The 12,122-nt window shown below is 44.7% G+C and overlaps 1 protein-coding gene across 4 annotated transcripts in view; it reads right to left on the bottom strand.

Moving 5' to 3' along the window:
• Positions 1-677: 677 nt before the first annotated feature.
• Positions 678-12,122, bottom strand: part of ncor1 (nuclear receptor corepressor 1) — a 55,547-nt gene continuing 44,102 nt past the window's right edge. For 2 of the 4 annotated variants that reach the window (XM_041951787.1, XM_041951784.1), the window contains 18 exons: positions 12,019-12,102; positions 11,675-11,925; positions 11,280-11,589; positions 10,747-10,974; positions 10,307-10,507; positions 9,720-9,869; positions 8,777-8,977; positions 7,731-7,866; positions 7,044-7,528; positions 6,788-6,901; positions 6,214-6,362; positions 5,883-6,100; positions 5,646-5,789; positions 4,039-4,184; positions 3,756-3,809; positions 3,468-3,671; positions 3,207-3,383; positions 678-3,097 (listed from right to left, as the gene is read on the bottom strand). In XM_041951787.1, coding sequence (XP_041807721.1) covers positions 2,874-3,097; positions 3,207-3,383; positions 3,468-3,671; positions 3,756-3,809; positions 4,039-4,184; positions 5,646-5,789; positions 5,883-6,100; positions 6,214-6,362; positions 6,788-6,901; positions 7,044-7,528; positions 7,731-7,866; positions 8,777-8,977; positions 9,720-9,869; positions 10,307-10,507; positions 10,747-10,974; positions 11,280-11,589; positions 11,675-11,925; positions 12,019-12,102 — 3,476 coding nt within the window. In that variant the 3' untranslated portion in view covers positions 678-2,873. The remainder of the gene's footprint in view (positions 3,098-3,206; positions 3,384-3,467; positions 3,672-3,755; positions 3,810-4,038; positions 4,185-5,645; positions 5,790-5,882; positions 6,101-6,213; positions 6,363-6,787; positions 6,902-7,043; positions 7,529-7,730; positions 7,867-8,776; positions 8,978-9,719; positions 9,870-10,306; positions 10,508-10,746; positions 10,975-11,279; positions 11,590-11,674; positions 11,926-12,018; positions 12,103-12,122) is intronic. The other 2 variants (XM_041951785.1, XM_041951786.1) reach the window with 2 other exon arrangements.

Genomic DNA, 12,122 nt, shown 5'->3' on the forward strand with positions numbered 1-12,122 from the left:
CAAATGAATATCTCTATTTCTCTCCACCCTTCATAGTCTATACTGACCATAACGCTCTCACATATGGACTCACCACGGCCAAACTGAATGCAACCACTTTTAGGTGAAAGTAGCTGACTTCCTGTTTTCCATCAAGTATCGTCCAGGTAAAGCTGATAGAGATGCTGCTGGTCTCTCGTGCATGCCATTGACCATCAACATGATCATAACTGAGACACATGATATAGTGATGATGTCAGTGGCCGAAATCCCCAAAATGTCTCTGGGAGAGGCCGAGAGATTAGCCTGTGACTGGAGAAGTGCTGAAACATGTCATCTCAAAAATGTGGTGATGCACCTTTTTGCCCCTTGTTTGGTCGCCACCCCAGGCTCCCCATTGACCTCATGCTTGGCATCACAGCTTAAGACTGCCAGCAACCTAGATAGCAGATAAATGGAGACATGATTTTGTAGAGTTAGGATGTAAATAGGACAGATTGACATTTGTATTACTCAGAGAAACTCTTGAGGAATAATTCATATATTGCTTTTTGCATATCTTGCACGCAGGCATAGCACATTCATTGAGAGGAAAGTCAACTAAGTGTCATTACCAACATTTGCCACAAGGGGGAGGTGTACAGCAAGAGGGTCAATAAATAAATGGCACACTTGATCGGAACACACACACATTTTTCAGTGGTGGAGAACTGAACCACTTTATTTGATTGGTCTGAACTCTTGTAATAGCCTACTAAGAGACATTGTGCGATACAAACATTGCATTTCAACATCATAGGATACACGGGTTTTCAAGTCTCAATTTCAAAAAGACAAAAAAAAAAAAAAAAGAAAAAAGTCACCACTGTGTGTTAGAGAGCTGAAAAGATGCTCCAATTCTTTTTCGGCTTCATGTCGGATTTCTTTAAGATTCAAGTTTGTAAACTTTTTTTTGTCATTGCCTTTGTAAACACATAACATCCCGTCTAAACAGGATGAATAACAAAGATGTTGAAAATGACAGAAAATAAAAATCTGAACATGTGCTATGACAAATGATTCAAAGTCAAAATGAGAGGAACAAAGGAAATATCAAGTTTAGAGCAGAATGGATTTGTTAACTGAGCAAAGTGAAAGCTGAAAAAGCCAAAACATGGTATTCTTTCACATATCTTTAAAAAAAAAAAAAAAAAGACTTTCAAAGGAACATTACTGCCATTTATGAAGTTGACCTAATATAATTCATATTCAAAGCTTTATGCCGGTTGACTGACACAATGAAAGCACAGATTAAGTGGTCATGATTTTGAATCACCATGACAGCAAAATCCTAAACATTTAACTGTACCATACACTTAAAACTGTAATGGTGAGTGTCACACTACGAAATCATGTACCAGCTACAAGAAAAGACAGAAAGTCAAAACATCCAGAACTGTGTGAGTGGTGGGAAAAACTTAAAGCACATCTTAGTATACTCCTGTGCTGGAGATTGAATAAGTTACACAGCAGGTAGTATGCTTTTTTTTGTCAAAAGCTACAAAGCAAAAAAGTGCAACAATGGTGCAGACCATTCTTTATGTTTGGTTAGTTTTGCCTTTTATGTAATGGAAAGACAATTTACAGAGTTCAGATTTCTGTCAGGACAGTATCAAAAAAAAGAAGGGAAAAAAAAAGAGGGACTACAGAAACAAATACAAACATCAAACACCAACGTATATCTCTGAGAAAATTAGTTAAAGCTGCCTTCTTTCTCAAGTCACAAGGCATGGCAAAACCTGACATACTTTTTTTTGTTTTTGTTTTTTTACCATGACAACGTTGCGGAGCAGATCATTCTGGACAGGTTGGAAACTGCAGAGAGAGACAGCTACAAGTGACACACCATGGCTCTATTGAGAAAAAAAAACAAATAACAAACAAACAAAAAAAAACATTGGCTCACTCTCATTATTCAGACGGGGTCCAGGAGTAGTCATAAGGTTCTCTTTTCCAAAATTAAGCTTATATCAGACTTTTCACCTTTCTGCTATGACACCAGTGTTCTCAACTCAACATTTCTCTGTCTCGAATGGGATGAGAAGTTACCTCTACTATCTGATAGTTACAATCCATGCATCATCTCCACTATGTGGTGAAGACAGGCATCAAATATCAATACTGTTTGAAATGTTACTCTGTTTCATCCTCGAATGTCCACGGTGTTCAGGCTCTGGTGGTGCTTGGTGGATGGCGCGCAGGGTGGCACAATCTCTGTGCTCCACTCATGGTCAAGTACAAACCAAAGGTCCGGTCTCTCTTAGCGTCGCTATGGTAAAAATATTAGAGTGGGTGTCAGGTGATGTGGGGTGGCGGTGAACTGGGAGAGACCAACTGTGATATTAAAGATTACATCCTTACTCTTCCCATTTAAAGTGGATCGATTTAAAAGCGACATTAAAATAAGAAATAATCAAGTTAAGAAAAACACTGCAAAAGGTTACTATATTTACATACAATGATTTTCTTAAAGACAAGGTATATCTTTACAGAAATCAAACAAAATTCAGAAATAGTCTCTTATGCTGTTTCTTTTTACATAGTAAGTTCTTCATCTTCACTATAGCTCATGATGTCCCCTCAGTCGAGTTCTGTTTATTTCCCCGACAGGTTGGGTGAGTGCTTCCGGACCAAAAGCTAGCCTTGTTCTGGAGAGCCCTGCCTGTCACAGGCCGCTGCTTGTACTCTTAGCTAACAGCCAGGGGGCGCAATAGCACCAAAAATAAAAAGGACACCACCCCATGTACTTGTCACACTCGCCAGTGAGCGAGGTTAGTTCTAGGACAGGAGGGGTTGAACAGACAAGCCTCAGCACAGGCCTCTCTTCTGGTTATTGGGGCCGTAGCGAGCAGGGCTCAGTCATCGCTGTCAGACAGGGTCTCATATTGCTCTGACAGCAGAGACTGCCACACACGCTGCTGGGCCACCGGGGCTCCAGCTGGAGGTGGCTGCTGCTGCTGCTGCTGTTGCTGTTGCTGTTGCTGCTGCTGGCTCTGTATGGCGGGGGAAGCTATGGAAGTGGGTGGCGTGCTGCTCAGTATGCGCATGGTCAGTGGGTTGTAAGGGAACTGCATGGATCCTGGGCAGAGGAGAAGAAGAGTAAGTAAAAAAAGGTGTAAATAAATAGGCTACAGGTATTTCTGGCTTTTCTAAGGGATTTTTGAGACAGCAGAGACTGGACAGCTTACCTGCAGATGACGGTCGGTCGTCCCAGCTCCACTGGGGTTGGGCTTGGGCTTGTCTGTGATAATCTCCCTCGGAGTGGACGGAGGACACTGAAGAGGGACGTTCCCCTCCAGTGTAGGCCTGACCCAGGTTAGGTGACTTGGATTTTCGACTGTTGGCTTTGCCCTGCTTCTGCTTCCCTGTGTATTCAAACAGGCAGCAATATGTTAAACATAAGATCCCTTCTGAACATGCATCATTTTTGGAATGAAATCTGTGCCTACCCATGCTAGGTGATGGGTTGGCCTCTTGGCGGGCGTCACTGCCTGTGCCAGTTGTGTTATTCATGGCACACTGAGCCACTACTCCTCCCTGGTGCTCCTCCTGTCTCTCCTCTAAGTTGCCCATCAAGGCTTTGCGGATGATGTCCTCCAAGCCCAGGTTACTGGCTGGGTCACTAAAGGAGTGATTCCTGGGGTTGATACTGCCTACAAATCAACAACAAAACAAAACATACAATGAGGAGACGTCAACTAGACTGAAGTGTCTGTGCGAGTCTCACTGCTACTTACTGGAGCTGGTAACAGCAGGCAAGTTGAAAATCTCTGTGCCTGGTTGAGCGTTTCCTGCAAGACAATTATTGGCTGTTGAAAAAAACTAAACATCTGACAGTTAAAAAAATACAGTGTCGGGTCAGGTTGTTTCAGTGTCATCACATGCTTAATGAGCTTGAAACATTAGAGGGAAATAACTAAACACAAGTGTCTTGCATGCACACATATTAACAGAGTTTGTTCCCTCATCTCATGCATGCATGTTAGTTCAAAGGAAGGGGAAAAGAGAAGACCCACTTACCAACATCAGAATCACCGACACCAGAGGTGGAGTTCAACTTACGAAAGATCTCCTGCTTCTTGGATTTCACCATTGGCGAGGTGTTCTCCAGCTTGGTGAAGAAGGACGGAAGATAGCTGACACTCCCCGGGGATCGTGAGTCACTCCTTGACAAAGGGCAAAAGAGTCAATCAGCAAGAGGGGTAACAGCAACGAGCCTTTGGCACAACATGCAACTCCACTGGGATCAAACGACTGCTGGGAGGGGAAAACACTCTGCCTGCTGGCATCCATACAGGACATTCATTTACAGTCTAAAACAGTCAGGCATCAAATGTCAGGTTGTTAACAGGACACCAATGTAAGCAATGTGTAGCTGACATGTAGAAATTCTGGTTCTATAGTGTTCACAACATTATTACAGGTGATGAGATATTTACTGTACACTTTCACACTCACTGGCCACTTTATTAGGTACATCTTGCTAGTACTGGGTTGGACCCTCGTCAGCCTTCAGAACTGCCTCAATTCTTTGCAGCATAGCTTCAACAAGGTGCTGGAAACATTCCTCAGACATTTTGGTCCATATTGACATGCAAACATCACACAGTTGCTGCAGATTTGTCAGGCTGCAAGGCTCCTATTTCCACCACATCCCAAAGTGCTCTATTGTATTGAGATCTGGTGGCCATTGAGGCAATTTAAGTACCGTGAACTTATTGTCATTTTCAATAAACCAGTTTGAGATGATTTGAGTTTATTGACATGGCGCATTGTCCTGCTGGAGGCAGTCATTAGATGACGGGCACACTGTGGTTATAAGGGGATGGACATCACGACGTCAGCAACAATACTCAAGTAGGCTGTGGCATTTGAACAATGCTCACATAGTACTAAGGGGGCCAAAGTGTGCAAAGAAGCAGCCTGAGGATGGATGCATGCTTTGTTGTATATGCCGAAATTTGACCGTACCATCTGAATACTACAGCAGAACTCGGGACTCATCAGACAAAACAACCTGTGGCAACTGAAGCCTCAGTTGCATGTTCTTAGCCACCATCAGTGGCATCCAGTGTGGTCATCTGTTGCTGTAGCCCATCTGCTTCAAGGATTGGCGTGTTGTATGATCACAGATGCTCTTCCACAAACTGCCTATGTAACAACTAGTTATTTGAGTAACTGTTGCCTTTCCATCAGCCCTTCTCCTCTGACCTCTGCCATCAACAGGGCATTTTCACCCAGAGAATGGCCGCTCACTGGATATTTTCTCTTTTTTGATCATTCTCTGTAAACCCTAGAGATGGGAGATCCCAGCAGATCAGCAATTTTTGAAGCACTCAAACAAGCATGCCATGTTCAAAGTCACTTAAAACACCTTTTTTCCCCCATTCTGATGCTTGTGTTCAGCAGATCGCCTTCACCATGTCTACATACCTGAGTTAATTGAGTTGCTGCCATGTGATTGGTTTATTAAACATTTGTGTTAACGAGCAGCTGAACAGGTGTATCTAATAATGTGGCTGGTGAGTGTATATCTCAACACACATATACACATTGCAAAGAAAAATCCTCTCTTTGCTCTCTACTACTTTTGTTTATCATGCATCCAAACTGTGGGGATCCCATACCTGATCTCTGAGTTGTCAGCATCTCTCCTCTGTTGTGGAGGCCCACCAGCGTCCTGTTTGTCCATGCCTTGGTAGCTCTGTGGTGGAGAGATGGGTTCATAGTTTTCCATTTGCCTGCCGCCTCGCTCTGGAGATTTGCCAGGCCTGGACAGGGAGCAGAGAGAGATAAATGGTAAGAAAGACGATGATGAGTAACTCACTCTGATTATTTCAGAGTTAACCAGCTGGTCCACTGACCTGGCTCTGGGCTTGTCAGGGGCATTCTCTGGGGACACTCTGCTGGAGGGTCTCTGGTGGTGCGGGGCCTGGACCTGATTCTCCGGACTGTAGCGGCTGGGCACCTTAGCTCGACCTGAAGAGGACACAGGTGGAACCACGCTCTGGAATGTGGCCGAGGCTGAAGAGGAGACTGGAGGAGGGTCCTGATTCCGGGCGAAGTCTTGGGTTATGATATGCTGCATGACAAGGAGTGACCACAAAAACAGGATAGTTAGGTATGATGGGTTGAGGTACATGGTCAATCTGGAATGTGCTGCATCACTTTTTCAGATTCTTCATTATTACTTACCGAAATATGGTCTGCCAAGGTCATTACTCTGTGAGTCTTGGGGATCTGGGAGTAGCTATCAGCCTGGGAGGACGGGGGCTGCTGGGGACTGGGTTGTGGTGGCTCCCCTGATGACCGGTAACGACTCATGTCATAGGCCCGCATGCCAGCTGGTGAAGGTTGACCAAGAACACAGAGTTGTTTTGGACAAAAGTGAAAAAGTGATAAAAAAAAAAAAAAAAAGAGTGAGTGAGAAGAGATAAAACGGGGGAGCTAATACACTGTATACCAACAGCAACTGATCTACTCTGTATGCAGGTGACAGGAATAACTTCAGTTGGAGTCTAATGATGAGACTGATGCAGAGGAATGAGGTCTCAAATGACAAGGTCAGTGAGTTCAGTCAGTCAAGCTATGGTATGTTCACCCCACTTGACCAGCGCTAAATTTAGCCTTTACAGCCAAATCTGTTACACATCATCTTTGACCTGAACCACTAACTCTTTGAAACAATCTTTGAATGAATTGGAACATTATTCAGTTCTATTACTTGTTCTAAAAAATGTATGCTCAAACTGAGTTGGTGTGTTCTTACCTGCTGCCTGTTGTACTTCTTCTGGTTTGTCCTGTTGGGACTGGACTGGGGAACTAGCAGGGCTGATCACCTCAATGGCTCCTCCACTGGTGTTATCGTATCGACTTGATGACACTGCAGGACAATTATGAACAAAGAGTTTCTATTTATGCGAAGTAAACAACACAATATTAAGGTTTGGCCATAGTCTACTCTAAGAAGTGTGTACTTGTCCAACGGGCTAACTGACAATGTCACAGGTATCCAGCATACTCACAGCTGCTGGAAGAGTCAGAGCTCTGAGAGCCTCGCTCTCGTGAGTCTTTGTCCGAGGCAATCTGCCGTGTGATGATTACATCAATGAAGTTAGCAGCTGTGATAGTTGTCTTGCCACGAGTCCGAAGCTCCTCTTCAATGCGGGACTTCGAGGTTTGAGGGCCCTTATCCTTAACACCGACTCCAGGGCCCTCAGAGTAAGCTGAATGTGGCTTACCCCCTGGTAGAGACATTGCACCATATGGTGACTGCATGGATCTTCGATCTGCCTCCTGCTGCTGCTGCTGCTGCTGTTGCTGTTCGGACAGGCTGGCTGCTCGCCGAGCAGACATGTCGTCATCCCGTTCATGTTTGCTCTCCTTCACCTTTGCCACTTCCATCTGCGGGGCAGAGGCTGCAGCGTCCACCAGAGCGGCCAGAGCATCGGCTGCAGTACTGTAGCGAGAGCTACTCTGGGCTGCTGCTGTCACTGCTGCTGAATGGGGCCTGAGGAGGAAATAAGAGATGGAGGCATCAATCATATTTCCTGAAGGATGGGTTCAGTTAAAAGACAACCACAAGTCCAACAAATGCATCTGAAGTCTACTGTCCAAACTGTAAACCTGTATGTTAATTGAGGACATCTCCCCACAAATACAAGAAAAGACACACACAAAGAGTGTAAGTGAGATGAATGGTTCTGACTTACATTAGCGAGGTGATGACACTCTTGCCCTGGAAGATGCTTGGCCGTTGCTGAACCACTACATCCTGCGTCCTGAGGGAGGGAGAAGGGGAGTGCAGATAACCTCGACTCACCGGCCGGCCTGGCTGCTCTGGTCCACCTGATACACACACATACATACACATGTGTACATACATACAAACACTGTACAGTTACAGTGTACAATCATTGGGTTTCAAAATAACCCATGTCATGACAATAATAAGCTACTCTGTGTACATTATATACAGCACTGTGTAGCATATACAACAACAGGTTTTAAAATATATTTATTTTACTGTTGTGTCCATATTGCGGTGATATGTAAATAACTATATGATTTAGTGATCAAAACATTCCTAAAGACCAGAACCTTAAGAAGACAACAAATCTGCAGCGTAGAGTAAGTGAATATACAGGATGTGTTATATTCAACAAAATTATATCAGTGAAACATAAAAGCAAGATAATGCTCAACAAATGTAACTTTGTATCAGTGATCTCTCACACCCTCTGGTCCATTTGAACATCTCAGCACACATTGTTTGACCTGGCTTCATAAACCCTCTGCTGGCCTAGAATGAGAAATGGATCTGACACTCCCATACTCATTCCACCTCAAATACAAAATGTGTTTAATATCATTGATGTTGTGATTTTATTTACGCATCCTACCCTACCCTACTAGTCCTCCTACTGTCTTCGGGTCAATTTTGACCCGTTTTCAAGTGTTTGCATATCATATAGTAGATGGTAAGACAATACGAGGGTTAAAAGAGGGTGAGCTAAAAACAGAAAGCATAAGTGAGACTGTGTCAGTAGGTGCTTATTGTGTGTTATGTAATTTGGTCTTAGCGCTGATTTGCATGGAACAGTGATGACGAATCACAGCAGTGTCATATGAATTAATAAACGTTTGCTCAGTTAAGTGGATGAACACAGACTTCCTATATCAAATGGACACACATCTAATCAATCTAAATTGAAATTTTCACAACTCTGCTGCTTAAAACAGCAACTTAACAACTCACCTCCACGGATGTATTCATTGGTTCGCTCTCGCTCTCGTATTTCCCGCTCCCTCTCACGTTCTCGCTCTCGCTCCCGCTCCCTCTCCCGCTGCTCCCTTTCTCTTTCCTTTTCTCTCTCTTTCTCCTGTTGCTCCCGGTCACGCTCTCTCTCCCGTTCCCTCTCCACACTGGCAGCAGCAGCAGCAAGGTGGGCTGGGTGGCCTGAGGACAACAACGACACACATCACACACACACGACTTACACAAGCATTAACTGACAGGGTCTCAGCAGGACGGATCAGGCTTCCTTTAGAAATCTGAACCATACAGCCTTGTGGACAAGTCCTGAATCTATTGTGGCATAATCATAGTAATATTCTGTCCCAGGAATATTACAACATTCATTATTTCAGACAAAACCATGAGTGCAACAGACCACACAGGGTTCATTACAGTGCTGCTGCTTTAGCTGCATATACACTTAAAAAGGACTTTGCATTCCAAATTATATTTAAGGCTTACTTTAGAGAATTTGAGTCTCCATATTACAAGATGTCAGATCAAATGCCATGTCAAATGTCTAAGAATTACACAACAATAGAGTTTCAACTGCAGGCATGTAATTGAGCATTCAAAGATAGGCAGGGTATAAAAGAATACATGTCACATTTTAAAACAAGATTTTATTTGTGCGCATAAAAATGATGTATTAAAGTGCACAGTTTCTTTAGGTAAACAAGAAATCACCCTGCTGTCGTGCAACAGTCACAGTTCTGTGAGAAATCCCTCCCAGTGTGATGTCAGAAGACTCAACCCGATCTGTGACTGGACAGGCAGAACTGACCTTTGACACCTCAGGCCAGTGCAGGGCTGCACTCGTATAGAGGTGCGAGGGAGCACGGAGGCCGTGGCAGGGAAGATAAGGGAACACGGGAGTAGGGATGGGGAAGGGAGGGGTCCTCACCTGGCGATATGGAGGTTGGGTTGAAAGCCCTAGGAGGGAAAGGGGGCTGAGCTCCAGGGAGGTAGGCGATGCGTTCCAAAGTGGGAGTACCTGTTCCCCCAGGGTGAGGCAACAGGATAGTTGGAGGCATCTGGGCTAGATCAATAATCCCTTTTACAGACAGAAGCAAAGGGCCAACGGTGAACAACAACAACCGATTCATCAATTTCTGAATGTATGAACACCGTATACACTTAACTGTAACCCATCACCTATATCTGTTAGTGCCCAAATACAGATTGATAAGTAAGCAACAGGGCTGCAAAGGGAGTGGAATAGTGGTCAACTTGTAATAGGCAACCACTCAGCAAATGGAGATTTGGATGACCATACCCAATTGATAAATTGAGTAGTAGCCGAATCAGTTGCAGTCCCAGTATAAAGAGCAAATCAGCAAAATGTGACTAGGTCATTTGCTTCTGGGCGTCTGGAAAAGGTAGCCACTACTTCACAAGCACACAGTCTGCATACTACAGCCCCTCCCACCCACGGCCTCTCCCCTGCCTCTTGTGGCAGGTGATAGAGGGTCAGCTGGTGGTGGGCCGTACCTCGAGTTCCGGCTGCGTAAGGAATAGTGACGGGCTGTTCCCGTGGTGACAAGCCTCGGGCCATGTCAGGCCTAGGGATGACTTGCATCTGCTGGGACGTGATATAATCGTTAAAGATGGTCTGCCGCGTGTTCTCCATGGTGTACAGCTGGTAGGTGTTGTGGTAGCCTGTCGGGGACGGCTGCCTAGGGAACATGAAGGCTGTAGCACAGGACAGGAGAAAAAAAGGGAAAAAACAAAACATATGAACAGAAGGCTCACAGATACTGATCACAACTGCTGACGTCAATAGCTGAAAAAGATCCTGGGAGTATAGTGCTTATGAATTAGACGGCCTGAGTTTCTTTCGTCAATTTCAGAATTAATGTAGAATTAAGCCCATTATTGTTGTTGTTTTTGCAAGTAGGTTGGAAACAGGGGAGAAGATTTAAACACTGTACCAGGATCCAGCACTCTGTGGAAAGCCAGTGCGGGATCGAGATGCGGAGGCAGGTGGGCTCGATACACTTCCCCAGGAACAACTGGCCGGTGGTGGGGGTCAAAGGGGCTGTGAGAGGCTACAGGGTCACCACCCGACACTGGGGACTTGGCTGGGACACTGTCCCTCTGTGTTGGGGTCATGGTACTCTTTCTTTCATGTGGAGCAGATTTTGTAGAGCTCATACCACCTTTGTAGGAGAGAGGAATACACATGACTCACCTAATCAGTTAATGCTTAGTCAAACAACAACTTAATATCATCTCATGACAGTACATCTGTCATGGAAAACAACATGATCTCAGCACTGGGGGCACATGGCATAGTACTCCTGATGTTCTCATTCTAGTAAATAAGATGACCTGGTTTAACAAGATAAAAGTCTAACTGAATCTTGTCTAACACTAGAACTGCTGTATTTACAGTGTTACACTTATAATGAATGGCTGAGAACCTCATTTTCCAGTTTGTAAATAAAATTATTATGGAATATACCCTCTGGAGCACGTCCCAGCATGGGTGAGCCTCTGGACACGGGATTGGTGCTGTAGTTAACAGGGGTCCTGCGAGCATTGGCGTCCTCATACATGCCCGGGCTAAGCTGGGATTTGCTGGCCTCCTGGTGTGTGGAGCGCAGGACAGAGGTGGTAGAGTTGACCACAGAAGTGTGGCGTACTGCCTTGCTCTCCTCGTATTTGACTCGTTCCATGGCTTCGAGCTGAGGCATGCTGTGGGGAAGCTTAGAAGGACTGGTGATTAAGGACTTGACATTGTGCTTGATAGTAGGCTGGTTGAGAGGGTGAATCTGGTAAATGAGAGGAACAACAGGTCAGTCATCATTATACACACCATGAGCATTTCTAAAACAAAAAAAAATCTAAATATTTTACCTGAGATATGGAGCCATCCATAACCCTCCTGTCCGACAGGTCAGGGGTCTTGCAGATGTCCTGACCAGACTGATCTTGTCTGGGGATTTCGTGAATGGAGCGTCCCATCTCTTTGATAGTATTGACTCCTTCATAGGGCTTGCCCTTGCCAATACCCCCTTCGAAGGAGCGGATCGGCGGGCTCTCTCGCTTTATCTGTTTTCCATATTTCATGGCCTCTTCATAGGTCTCTGCAGCTGTTCTAGGTGTTCCTGGAAAGATTTGAAAAGTATTTCAGCCTTTTCTAATTATTTGACTGACAGTGAGTGACTAATTGGAGTGTGGTGAGCAATACAGTTAGCTACCTTGCATGATGGATCCAGTGATCAATGGTCTGTCCTTAGAATCTGCATGTAGACCATCTCTGGGCAAGGCTCTGCTAATCAACCCTGAAAAACAATTAAGCACT

The sequence above is a fragment of the Chelmon rostratus genome, chromosome 14 (genome assembly GCF_017976325.1).
Source record: "Chelmon rostratus isolate fCheRos1 chromosome 14, fCheRos1.pri, whole genome shotgun sequence".
In the NCBI taxonomy this organism is placed as follows: Eukaryota; Metazoa; Chordata; class Actinopteri; order Chaetodontiformes; family Chaetodontidae; genus Chelmon; species Chelmon rostratus.